The sequence below is a fragment of the Melozone crissalis genome, unplaced genomic scaffold, assembly GCF_028551555.1.
Source record: "Melozone crissalis strain CALT ecotype California unplaced genomic scaffold, PUWL_Pcris_2 ptg000088l_1, whole genome shotgun sequence".
Lineage (NCBI taxonomy): Eukaryota > Metazoa > Chordata > Aves > Passeriformes > Passerellidae > Melozone > Melozone crissalis.
The window spans coordinates 370,740-384,052 of NW_026535865.1; the positions used below are offsets into that span (position 1 = coordinate 370,740).

Consider the following 13,313-nt stretch of genomic DNA (forward strand, 5'->3'; position numbering starts at 1 on the left):
GGCCCCACTGTGCCAGCCTTGACTCACCCACCTCCCAGCAGCCTGGAAGCATCTATATATGCTCCTTTTCTCATGGCTCACCTGGAGCTGCATGCCTCGTCTCCCACAGCTGCTCACTAACATCATGTGGGCACAGAGTTTGTGATGCACATCTCATCAGTGCATATGGGGGATAAAAGCATGGGGAAAAGAGAGTCAGGCCCTGCTTGGTGCCCAGGGCTCCATCTGGAAACAGAACTCTCCTTTAGAGAGTGAGTCCTGTGAGGAGAAGCTGAGGGAGCTGGGGGGGCTCACCCTGGAGGCTCAGGGTGATCTTCTCTCTACAGCTCCCTAACAGGAGGGTGCAGCCAGGTAGGAGTTAGGGTGACAGGAGCAGAGCAAATGGACTCAAGCCATGCCAGGAGAGGTATGGGTTGGACATCAAGAAGAATTTTTTCATGGGAGGGGTTGTTAAACATTGGAATGGGTTGCCCAGGGAGGTGGTGGAGTCTCCGTCCCTGGAAGTAATTAAGAAGTGATTGGACTCTGCTCTGATTGACAAAGTGGTGACTGGTCACAGGCTGTACTTGATGATCTCAGAGGCCTTCCCCAATCTAATGGATTTGGTGGTTCCATGATATGCTCTGCTGGGTTTCTCAGCAGACAAGTGACAGGCCAGCTGCAAGTTTTCTACAACAGCTGTTCTGTGGGGGAAGCTGTGATGCCTCCTGTGTGAAGAGAGAAGGGGATGGATACACTAAAGCCTTAAACACTGTCACACTACTCAGAAGCTTCCCAGCCCTGGAGCAAACATAAAGAGAGAAGGTGGAGAAGCAGGGAGGGAGCTGAATGCTTCTTCAAGCCTTAGCAAGTTGATGGCAAGAAAACAAATTCACTAGCTGATCTGCCTCAATGAGTCATGACTGTTATGCTCAGCTAAAGGCAGCACTCAGTAATTCTTGCTCAAACCCAACAGCTCTCCTGTATCTTTGATGTGTCTTTCATAAGAACCAGATTTGCCTCCTAACAAGCTTATCTCAATCTTCAGGGACACAACAAAGCCCTGAGGGTCAAATCCAGCAGGCATTAACATACACTGGCTCCATTGGGCATTATGCAAACTCTGGGAAGCATTCTGCTCCTAGGAGGAGAGGTGATGTGATTTTACAACAGGGAACTTTCCTAGCCTCCTAAAACCTCATAAAAAAAGAATAGATATTAATTTCTCTCCTCCCACCCTTGCAAGGCCAAAGCACCTCCCCAGTGTTGCCATCTTGGACTTGCCATTGTCCTGGCAGTACCAAGTAACCTGGCCTGCCCCTAAGTCTAGTGTAGGGGTGTTCCAAATTGTCCCTTGTTACAGGGCCAAACACAGTCTTACTAACAGGAGACAAAGGTGGCAGCTGCAGGTCTTCACTGGCACGGCTCAGTGTGGCTGTGTGTCCTGGGCAGGCTGCACCTTCCCCTTGCCAATGGCACCCACGTGGGTCTCCCCCATCACACATCCGCCTGCAGCCAGCCAGGTTTACTCCTGGTGGCTAAAGAAGTAGAAAAGAGACCAGACGATCAAACCTTTTAAAGTAATTTATAAAGAACATTTACATTCAGTAGTACAAAATGATGTAGCATTTCAATATTCCTCCTGAGCACAGCACCTGCAGAGAGGTGGGACCATACGCTCAGATCACAGCAAACACAACATGTGCTTCCAACTTTCAATTGTCACAGAATTACAGAATTTTATGTGTTGGAAGGGACGCACAAGGATCATTGAGTCCAATTCTAAGTGTTGAGAAACAGCTGTCTGGACTTCCCAGCTCTTCCAATGTGATTTGTGTGGGTACTCCTCCAGCCTGGGCTTTGGAGCTTAGGGGCAGTAAGAAGGGACTGAGATCCACACATTACAGAACTGGTCACTGGCACAAAGACTACCTCCCCTGAGAAGAGCATGTTTTATCTTATGCCTTTCAAAAGCTTTCATTTCACTGTACTCAGTTTTAATTTTGTGAGTGCATACAGGGCACCTGCTTTCTCAAGGGGTATCCCAGTGATAAGATTTGTCACTCGTCAGCCATAATAATTACTGGCAATAGGCCAGGGCCTCCAGAGGCTGATCCAGGCCAAACAGATTCCTATCAAACATTAGGTGGGTAAAACTTTACACTGCCAGAGTTTATCCACCTTCTTATTTTTAAAGTATTTTTCAAGATTAACACATTTGACAACAATTACGGTGCAGTCTTAATACAAGTCAAACCACTTTGATCCCTTGCTATCTGTTTTGAGGCTACAATCTATAGTAAGCTTTTACTGAAGGAAGACAAAAAACTTCCTGCAAATATCCATTGGCTATAAACACTTTGGTTTATGGGAAGCAGGAATTCAGCTACAATACTGCAATTGCACTCCAGTTTATCTACACAGTGAGCAAAACTGTTTCTACAGATGGTGGCCTGGGGTGGCTGGAGGCCAGGCCAGCATCACAGGACAGCAGCTATCTTTCCTTGGCATGGCCATTGGCACGGTGGGCTCTGTTGTCCAGGGGCTGAGATCCATTCCTCTGGATGTAACCATTGCTTGTGACGTTGCTGAAACACGTGATCCCATTTTTCTCCTTTTCTCTAATTTTATCTCTTTCTTCATCCTTGTCACTTTCTTCTGTGTCACTTCTCATGTCCTTGTCCATCTACAAAGGCAGGTGAGTGAGGTGAGAAGCCAGATAAACAGAGCATTTGCACAAGCAGCAGTGATGGCTGAGCCACAGGCTGACCATGCCCCTGCTGCCTCAGCTCCCTGCAGCCTTCACATGACCCTTGGGAGCAGATTCTCCCTGCCTCTTTGCTTTCAGCCTCACTGGAATCTCATCTGTGACCCTGATACACATAATTCCTGAAATTAGGAATTACAGGCTGCGAAGCAGGGCAAAACCACAAATGCCCAGGACTGAGGACAACTGTGCAAGCCTGAGGAGATCCACGTTGCTGCCCTGGTCATTGGCAGGAGGGAGAAGGATGGGGAGGCAGTGAGTCAAGCTCGATTACACTTTCCAAAAGGGACAAGGAGCTGACTTGTGCCTACATGGCCTGGGTGGCTGCAGGCTGACAACACTGGGGACAGGCTGGAAACATGCTTCCCAAAGGCTCAACACAAAGCCACTCCACTCTGACTGCATTCAGGTTTATGGTCAGGTTTTTCCTCTTGTTGTTTATTGACTGAAAAACCTGTAATCCACTCCTAAGTATTTAATTATCTGCCTTAAAAGGGAGGCAAAAAAGAAATAATGGGATAAAATGACAGCTTAGAAAAAAGCCGCTCAGCACTTCCTGGCTTCTCAGGCTGTCTCTACTCTGCCATATAAGATGCCAATATTGGGGACAAATTCACAGTGTCACACTCCTTGTCGGACAGAGGGAAAGCTGCAAATCCCTTCTGTGACCTCAGCTTTAGAAACTGCTCAGGGGAAAATCAGGGGCTGCCCAGAAATTTAGTCTCCATTTATGGCTGTCCATTCTTCTTGAGATCTCCCAGATCATACTGAGAACTCTATTTCAGCTCATGCTCTTTCCAGAGATCACTACAACCAGATGCAGACAGGATTTGTAAAAATCTAAATTTGCACTGAATTCATTCTACCTCCAAGGACAATATGGGTGAGAGATAGGATCTGCTATGAACAACCTGCACCTTGGATCACTCTGGAACTGACAGATCAGGAAACATGCAGGAGTCTGGACCTGCAGCATAAGGACAAATAATAGTCAATATTTCTAAATATATCCATTTATAGCCAGAGAATGTGGCTGAGGCCTTAAATCTGGCAAGATTCCCAAAGGAACTATAAAGCTGCTCCCTCTGAGAGGGAATGAAACTTGTACTTCAGGATCTAGGCTGAGTACTAATTACTTGGGATTAGGAAACATCATGTGAGAAGGTGGTAAAGATTATTCTGTAGCCAGAGAGGAAAACCGTGGGGACCAGAAAGGCCTGCAAGAAGAACATGAACTGATTGCAGCAAAAGTTTTGTAGCTCTCAAAGAGAGAATGTCCTGTATTCTTGCTGATATTGCTTTGGGCTACAAAATATTGTCATTGAAACGGATCTCTTTAGGACAATTCTTTTTTGCTTTTTGCTGCTCAGTACAGAAAGTTTTCAAATATATTTTTATATCAAATCTGGCATATCCATTTTAGATAAAATAGGAAAAATTCTGGATATGCTTCAGGATTTTCTTCCCTGATGGTTCCTTACTTTCTAATAAGACTATTTATTACCTCATCATTTTACACTACAGTAACAGCAGTGGTAATTCAGCCCACACAAAAACTAGGAAAACAATAAAAGGCTGTATTCAGTTGTATCTTCATTTCCAGCCCTGTTTCCTGATCTGCAAGTAATTTGCTCTGTGCTACCTTAAGGGAAGGCAGATAAAGAAAATGGGGACAATCAGGATAAAGAGGAGCCTTTAATGATTGCTCTCAGTTCCTGTAAGACAAAATTCCTCAGTTGGATACTAATAAAACAAATCATCCTGGGCTCTGAGGTCACTTCCCACAGGGCACTGACTGGTTGCCTTTGGACGGCATCCTTGGCACGTGGCCAGCCATGGCTTTGATTTTGGGAACATGCTGAGCAGCACTTTGGTCTCACAGCAAATACTACAGGCCAGACAGAGTGGGATGTGGGATGCATTCCATTCCAGTTTATACAGCTGGAGCTCAGAAACTCATCTCTGGTTGCTTTGTGCCTGTTGAGCAGCACTGTCAGGTGAAGTATGGAATGGATCATAATTTGGGCATGCCTGTTGCCTTCCACTGCTGGAAGAAGAGCCCAGGCAGCTAGTTTAGACAGAAATACCTACTGTGTGAAATTGCATTCAAAAATCCTGTACAATAAGGGAAACACTTTTACACCGACCTCACCAGTCATGACAATTTCCTCTTCCTTGATTTCTTAGTCTTGTTACAAATGCAAATCACACTGCACAACGTGTTGGGATTTTTACCCAGATGTCACTGGCATTGTTCACAGACATCTCTCCTGGAGTCAAATCCATATTTTTGTTGAATAGAAGCATCAGAAGTGGACCCAATATTGTGATTCATAAAAAATTTTTCGGTCAACTTTCCCTAATACAATTGAGTTTCCTTCTACCTCACTGTTGGAAATATGCATATATAATTTCAATAGAACAATAAGGAATCCATGCCAGAGGGATCCCTGTATTCTCAAGCAGTCTAGGTGGACCCTCCCTCCCCATGTGATGTAAAGGACAGTGCAAACTGATGCATACCGTGCCCTGGAGGATGAACTTGTAGACCATGTGAATAATTAGGCAGGACCAGAAGACGTGGAGCAGCTGCAGAATCATCAGGAGAACATTCACAAAGTAGTATCCAAAGAAGGGCTGGAATATCTCCATGGAGTAATAGTAGGTGTTATAAAGCACTCTGCAAAACAGAGGGGATTGCAATGGAGGGAAAGCATGTGGTTAACAGGGCCACAATTAAGCCCCAGAAATTTGTAGTCACAGAGGAAGTTTCAGATCAGCCTTTCCATCTTTACCTATCCCAGCTCTCAGTTCCCCACCTGAAGTACATGGGATGGAGCCAGGGCTCCAGGACTGCTCCATGAACCCAAAGAGCAGCCTTTTTACCCCAAGGCAGGTGCAAAGGGGCAAACCCATGCTCCAGGACAAACACCAAAGGCTGCAGCCCCAGATAATCCTGCTGTCTCCCAGGAGGCAGCTCCTCCCTGTCCCCTCACGAGCAGACTCACGTGTAGGGGTAAATGACCAGGCGGCTGATCAGGAAGACAGCAGAGAAGATCATAAAGAGGCTGTCACAAGTTCTTTTCCACTTCATGTAATTGAATATCTTAGTTGGCTGGAAGGAGAAAGAACAATTAAACAGCAGCCAAGACAGCATCTGCACACACTCCAGGAGGTTAATGAGACATGTGTGACACAATCTGCATGCAGGTAACCACAGCTCTCAGCTGGGCACCCTTGGCTGGGTCAGCAGAGCAGCAGAGGATCTGAGGAACACCCCAGGGCTTGGCCTGTGTTAGACAGAAGGACATTCTGTGACTGAAGAGCACCATTGCTGATGAGGCTCTGCCTGGCTCACCTCTAGGAAGCAATCAGAAGCATCATGAATCACCATCACCAGTGTCCCAATGCGGATGTAGTTGGCACAGTATGAAAAACTGATCAGGAAGATGGTTGCAGCATGATGGACTATCTGCTCCTTGAAATCCTGATGAGAAGGGGAACAGCAGAGAATAAAACACATAATGCACCTCCTGCCCCAGTCTAAACGTGGTTCCTGCAGGTAGCAATACCTCTCTACCTAGTGACTAAGAAACATCCCTCTACAAAGTCTTACCCACATAATTATTTTACCAAATGTAATCTAGAAATGTGGGCAACCAAGAGACCCAGGAATGAAGAGCTTGTGGTGTAAACTGAGGATCTCACAACAAAGAACATTCTTTCCCTCCACCTGCCATGGCCTGATGCTGCACCCAGTCTGTTGGGACACTGGCACCAGGAACACAAGCAGCTTTACTGGCAGAGAACCCCCTCTTTTCCCATCTCTATGATCAGTGCAGCCTAGAAGAGTTACAAAAGAGCAATTTTTATTTTTGGATTTTAAGTTTGGATTGAGAACTCTGTAGTACTTTGCACCTTTCTATATCAGGGCTGGTTTCTCCACTTCCAATGAGCGGTAATGAAAATGCCTGTGAATGAGCAAGGAGAGACTGCCACAAAACCTTGACTGTCACTGTACACGCCCTTTGAGATCACTCTAAGTGTTCAGCTTGAGTCCTGGTTGTACTTGATTCTCCCCTGAGACTGCCACTCACCTTCCTCTTCACGTCAAAGGGCAAGGTGAATACCAGTGACCAGTAGAAGGAGAGCTCCAGCATGTAGTACCAGAACAGGGAGGGCTGGAGAGGCTGTGAGAGAGGGAGAGACAGGGAAACACCCATCAGATACATTAGTGCAGGGGCTGCAAGTGAAAACTCCTTCCAAGGCAAAAGACAACTGTAGTGGGTTGATGCTGACTGGACACCAGGCAGCCACCAAAGCCACTCTGTCACTCCCCTGCACAGCTGGACAGAGGAGAGAAAATATAACAAAAGGTTCATGAGTTGACATAAGGACCAGGACAGATTGCTCATCAAATATAGTCATGGGCAAAGCAGACTCTAATTAGAGATATGAATTAAGTTAATTGCTAACAAAATCACCAACATGATCATGAGAAGTGAAATAAACCCTTAGAAACACCTTTCCCCCTGCCCTTCCCTCCTTCCCAGCTCTACCTCAAACCCCAGTGATGCAAGGACATGGGAATGGGGGTTATGGTCAGTTCATCACCCACGGCTTCTCCTGCTGCTCAGGGAGAGGAATGCTTTCCCTGCTGCACTGTGGGGTCCCTCCCATGGGAAACAATTCTTCATTAACCTCTCCAGTGTGAGTCCATCCCACAGGCAACAGCTCTCTGTGAACTGGCACAACATAAGCTCATCCCATGGAGAACAGTCCTTCCCAAACTGCTGCGGCGTGGGTCACCCTTCCGTGGGGTGCAGTCCCTCAAGGACAGGCTGCTGCAGCACAGGGGCAGGGCTCCTCTCCCCATGGGCCTCCCACGGGCCCACAGCCTCCTCAGGCATCCCCCTGCTCGGCTGTGGGCTCCTCTTCCACAGGCTGTGGGGGCATCTCTCATCCCCATGGATCCCCATGGGCTATGGGTGGATCCCCACAGGTTGTGGGGGATCTCTGCATCCCCTGTGGGTCCCCATGGGCTGTGGGTGGATCTCTGCATCCCCATGGATCCCCAGGGGCTGTGGGGGATCTCTGCACCCCCATGGATCCCCACAGGCTGTGGGTGGATCTCTGCATCCCCATGGATCCCCACGGGCTGTGGGGGATCTCTGCATCCCCATGGATCCCCACAGGCTGTGGGGGATCTCTGCATCCCCATGGATCCCCACAGGCTGTGGGTGGATCTCTGCATCTCCCATGGATCCCCACAGGCTGTGGGTGGATCTCTGCATCCCCATGGATCCCCACGGGCTGTGGGGGATCTCTGCATCCCCATGGATCCCCACAGGCTGTGGGGGATCTCTGCATCCCCATGGATCCCCACAGGCTGTGGGGGATCTCTGCATCCCCATGGATCCCCACAGGCTGTGGTTGGATCTCTGCATCGCCCATGGATCCCCACAGGCTGTGGGTGGATCCCCGCATCCCCTGTGGATCCCCACAGGCTGTGGGGGATCTCTGCATCCCCATGGATCCCCAGGAGCTGCAGGGGCACAGCTGCTTCACCCTGGTCCTCAGCACAGCCTGCAGAGGAACCTCAGCTCTGGTGCCTGGAGCACCTCTTATCCCTCCTTGTCCACTGACCTTGGTGTCTGCAGAGCTGCTCCTCTCCCATTTCTCAGCCTGCTCTTCTCTGGCTGCAAGTACAACTGTGCAATAACTTTTTCTTTTTTTTTTTTTCCTTTCTTTTAAAATCTGTTATCACAGAGGTGTTACCACTATTTGTAATTGGCCCAGCCTTGGCCAGTGGCATGTTCAACTTGGAGCCACCAGGGATTGGCTCTGCTGGACATGGACGAGGATTCTGGCAACTTCTTACAGAAGCCACCTCTGTAGCCCCCTGCTACCAAAAGCAGGCACCAAAACCCCAATATTACAACCAAATCAACAAAGCAGGCTCCCGCAGCTACAGAGGGAAACAGTTCAACTGAACAACACACTCACTAAATGTCATCTGTGCCAAGATTAAATCAAACAGCAGGGGAAATTCAACTTTACCACACCATGTCAAACATTTAGGGAACCACCATGAAGACTGTGAATATTTTTAGGATTTCTTCAACATTATTGAGATTCCTGAGCAGACAGTACAGAGTTTTAAAAACTACATAAACCAATTCATTATGGTGGAGAAGGAGTAGCTGAATAAACCATTCCCTTTTTAGGCTTGAAGATGCTTCAGATACCCTGCACTCTGTCACAAATTTTCCAGTTTAATCAAACTAATGGGGGGAAAATCCAACCCCAGCAGGAAATGTAATTCACATTCTTTTGGGCAAAGTATCTGGGCTTTTAGAGTTGGGAAACAGAAAGCTTAGACCCAAACAGCAAGATTTTGTTACTTAACAAGCAATTTTTGCTGTTGTTGCATTATATGACCTCCTTAAACCTGAATCTATTTGATTAATAATTGCTATTAACAAAGTGGCTTTGCAACCATTTTCAAAGGAGCATGAAGTATCATGCTCCCTAATACCAACTGGTTATTTATGGCCTTCATAAATTTTAGTTTGTTTTCCTTTGTAGCAGCAGCAGTTGGCCACAAGAGGAAGCACAGCTGGATGCCCTGGGGCTTCCAGGGAGGATATGAACATCTCCCGAGCTGGTATGTGCTGGTCACACTCCAGGTTATCCAAACAGGAGCTCTGGATCAGAAGCTATTTTTTTCCCCCAAAGATCTGACTATCTGGGAGAACTGGTGTTTCTTTTGTCATTGTCTGTAGCACATGGCATGGTCTGTTTAGTAGAAATTGTGATTAATACATTTGTTGTTCCTGCTAATACACAGGTTTGTCCTTGACTTGCTTTTTGCAAGTGGGACATGCCCAACCCTGGTTTTGGTCTTTTCTGGTTGTTACAAATGTTGGAAAATGAGTGTGCACTGGATTTACATGGAAAGGTTTTGCTAGAGGGGTGGGGGCAGGGGTGGCTTCTGTGACATGCCAGAAGCTGCCCCCTGTCCAACAGAGCCATCTCCAAACACCTCCAAGATGGATCTGCCACTGGCTCCATGAATGATAGTGCCAGCAGCTCAAGGACGATGCTTTTAAAAATGGAAAAAACTGCTGGGCAAGAGTGGTGTGGAGAGAGGAGTGAGAATATGAGATACAGCTCTGTAGACCCTCAGGTCAGAGGATGAGGATGAGGAGGAGGATGAGGAGGATGAGGAGGAGGATGAGGAGGAGGATGAGGAGGAGGATGAGGAGGAGGAGGAGGAGGAGGAAGAGGAGGAGGAGGAGGAGGAGGAAGAGGAGGAGGAGGAGGAGGAGGAGGAGGAGGAGGAGGAAGAGGAAGAGGAAGAGGAGGAGGAGGAAGAGGAAGAGGAGGAGGAGGAGGAAGAGGAAGAGGAGGAGGAAGAGGAAGAGGAGGAAGAGGAAGAGGAAGAAGAGGAAGAGGAGGAGGAAGAGGAAGAGGAGGAGGAAGAGGAGGAGGAAGAGGAGGAGGAAGAGGTGGTGGTGGTGGTGGTGGAGCAGAGACTCCCCAGCAACCATGGTGATACAGGCTGTGCCCTGCAGCCCATGGAGGTCCACAGGGAGCAGAAATCCACCTGCAGTCCCTGAAGGACCCCTGACTAGAGCAGGGGGACGTGGCCTAAGGAAGCTCTGAGCCTGTGGAGACCTTGTGCTGTGGCAGGCTCTTGGCAGCACCTGTGGACCTGTGCTGGACCCAGGATGGTCCTTTCCCATCCTGTGGGAAGGACCACAGTGGAGAGGTTCATGGAGAGCTGTCTCCTGCTGGAGAACCCCGCTCCAGAACAGGAGGAAGGAGCAGCAGAGACAAGGTGTGATGGACTGACCACAACCCCCATTCCACATCTCACTGCACCACTGCAGGGGAGGTGGTGGAGAATGTGGGGGTGAAGTTAAGCCCAGGAAGAAGGGAAGGGTGCAGGAAGGTGCTTTTAAGATTTGGGTTTATTTCTTATTAAACTACTCTTATTTCACTAACAGTTAATTAAAATAATTTTTCCCCAAGTCAAGCCTGTTTTACCTTTGATGGCAACTGGGTATGCTCTCTCCCTGTCTTTATTTCAACCCATGAGCCTCTTCTATATTTTCTCCCCCCTTTCCATTTGAGGAGGGGAGTGAAAAATAGGCTTGGTGGGCACACTGTGGCCAGCCAGGGTCAGTCCATCACAGTGTGCCCTTATGGAGGCTCCCATTGTTTTGACAAGACATAGATCACAATGTACAGAGCAGGAGACAGAGGGAGCCAAGTGATCCTTGCAGTCTTACATTGCTATTCAAGCCCCACTTGTTTGTATGGTTTAATTTTTACACAGAACTACAGACTTGCCCCTAAAATTTTTGTCTTCATGCAATACTGGATTGTTCAGAGACTCATCCTCCAACGCATTGCCTCACTCTTCAGTCATTGGTCCCATTACATTTCCTGTGCCTCATGCTGTTAGAATTGGGCATTACTTTTCTCTTTATGGGTTTGCACCCTCCACATACAGTCAAGGGGTCTTGCTCTAGCTTTGACTGTCAGACAAAACCCCTGGAACAAAAGTCTTCATTTTCTCTTGGTAGTGACAAAGTGCTCTGCCAATTCATCTTCTCTTGCATTAGATGAGACCAGGTACAAAGATGTTCTCTCCAGATGAGGGTCTGACTTTGAATTCTTAGGTCTTCTGTGTCTGAATTTAATTCAGTGTCCTCTTTTTGTCACTATTATAATTTGATTTTCAAAAAATACAGAAACACAATACAAGACTGATAACAGCAATTCTCCTTCTTGTGTGACTCACCTGTTTTGGATATCCTGTCCAGCACTCTCTATGGTCCCAAAGCCAAGGCTTCTGCAATAAAAATGCAACACGTATGTGAGAATATCAGAGGAGCTCTTTACTTATCAGTTGTCTAATTCCTTTAGTTTGTTACTACCATAGACTTTGTTGTCTTTTATTACAGGCAGAGCTGGTCTCACTGTCTGGAATCCAATTGCCAAGAGATTTAATTACAAGGACTTGCATCTGCCTGCGACATTTCCAAATTGTGGCTATTTGCCTGAAATCTCACACACTATTTAACTGTTCCAAATAAAATAGCTCAGAGAAGACTTCTCCCAACTTCTTACCATCTTCTACAAGCTTGAGGTGGTGGTGATGTTCTGAGCATTTAAAAATAATCTTACAAGTATTTCATTAGGAATACCTGTGATTTAGACAATAACACTTAAATGTGGATAGAACGTTGAAAACTGGTGTGTCAGGTATGTGTTTTTTTCCTTTAACGGTGAAGGTTATGCTGCAGTTTGTTAAGTAATGAACCTCTGAAAAGATCCTACTCTGTTCAATAGAAAATTGGTAGTTTAGAACTCAGCAGTTTTGAAACCTTCACAGAAACACAGAAACATGGCAACTGCAGTGCCCAAGAGTCCTCCCTGCATGGAGCTGTGCCCAGGCTGGGTCAGAGCTCACAGAACACAGCAATGCCTCACACCTATGGGGGTAATTTACGTTCTACAGGGTTCCAGGTATCAGAGCTCAGGGAAAAAGGCAGCATTGCTTCTTCCCACTGAGCACTGCTGGTGTGTGGGCAATACAGAGGCAAAGCAGGAGGCAGTGGTTTTAGGTGCAGTGGTCATTTGGAACAGACACGGTTCCTGCTGACTGAGAGTGAGGCTGGGAATAGAATTTACAGCGAATGCATGTGCAGAACCAGGAGAGATGTGTGATATAGAACACATAAAGCACAAAGCAAAAACTACCAAACAACTATGGCATACTGTTTACCTAAGCTAGAAAGGAACTCCAGATCCCTGAATTTCATCATTCCTCTATTCTCAGCAAACATAGCTGATTTCTAGTGGCCTGCTGGAAGATAACTTTCCTTTGTTACAGGCTGTTTCACTGACTTACATGCAGAGGTTTTTGCTGTCAGTCTAAAACTACTAATGCAGAATTTAAACATTTGATTTTTTTCTAAAGAAAGAAGGGAGTTTCACAAAAACAAACACACATTTAAAAGCTACTCAGGTTACAAAATAAACTGTGAAAGTCAGAAAATTTCACAGGTATATATGCCTTGTCATGTTAATTCTTTGTCCCTCTTTTTAAAGTAGTCATTTTAGTACAATTTAGGTAACAGAATAATATATTTGCTACAGGATCTAGAGGTGCTATCTGTAGGATGGATGTCTCCCTTTTTTGTGAAAATTGTAAGATGTGTGTTGAATAAAGACATGGGTCACAAAAAGTGAAAATGGTATTTCATCCATATAATGGACAGACAACATGCTGAAGAATATGATTTTGTCCCTTCTTGCCATAGGGCTCTTGTACAATGCTAAGTAGATCACGCAGACCGAATTTCAATAGCTGGTCTCAAAGAACAGTCTTCTGTTTTGATGTACAGATCCACAGAACACTGCAGCTGGGGCTCAGATACCTTCACTCCTCAGCTACCTCATCCTCTATTCCTCATACTTTTGAGTACCTTAAAATCTGACTTAAAAATCTGTGTAAATTAAAAGTCCTTCAGGTGTTACAATGAGAGGTTAC

At 46.6% G+C, this 13,313-nt stretch overlaps 1 protein-coding gene across 2 annotated transcripts in view; it reads right to left on the minus strand.

Moving 5' to 3' along the window:
- Window positions 1-1,597: 1,597 nt before the first annotated feature.
- CERS4 (ceramide synthase 4) overlaps window positions 1,598-13,313 on the minus strand; it is a 41,033-nt gene continuing 29,317 nt past the window's right edge. For both annotated transcript variants that reach the window (XM_054291072.1, XM_054291073.1), the window contains exons 6-11: window positions 11,559-11,609; window positions 6,844-6,936; window positions 6,105-6,233; window positions 5,755-5,861; window positions 5,270-5,426; window positions 1,598-2,665 (exon numbers count right to left, since the gene is read on the minus strand). In XM_054291072.1, the coding sequence (XP_054147047.1) occupies window positions 2,474-2,665; window positions 5,270-5,426; window positions 5,755-5,861; window positions 6,105-6,233; window positions 6,844-6,936; window positions 11,559-11,609 (729 nt within the window). In that variant the 3' untranslated portion in view covers window positions 1,598-2,473. The remainder of the gene's footprint in view (window positions 2,666-5,269; window positions 5,427-5,754; window positions 5,862-6,104; window positions 6,234-6,843; window positions 6,937-11,558; window positions 11,610-13,313) is intronic.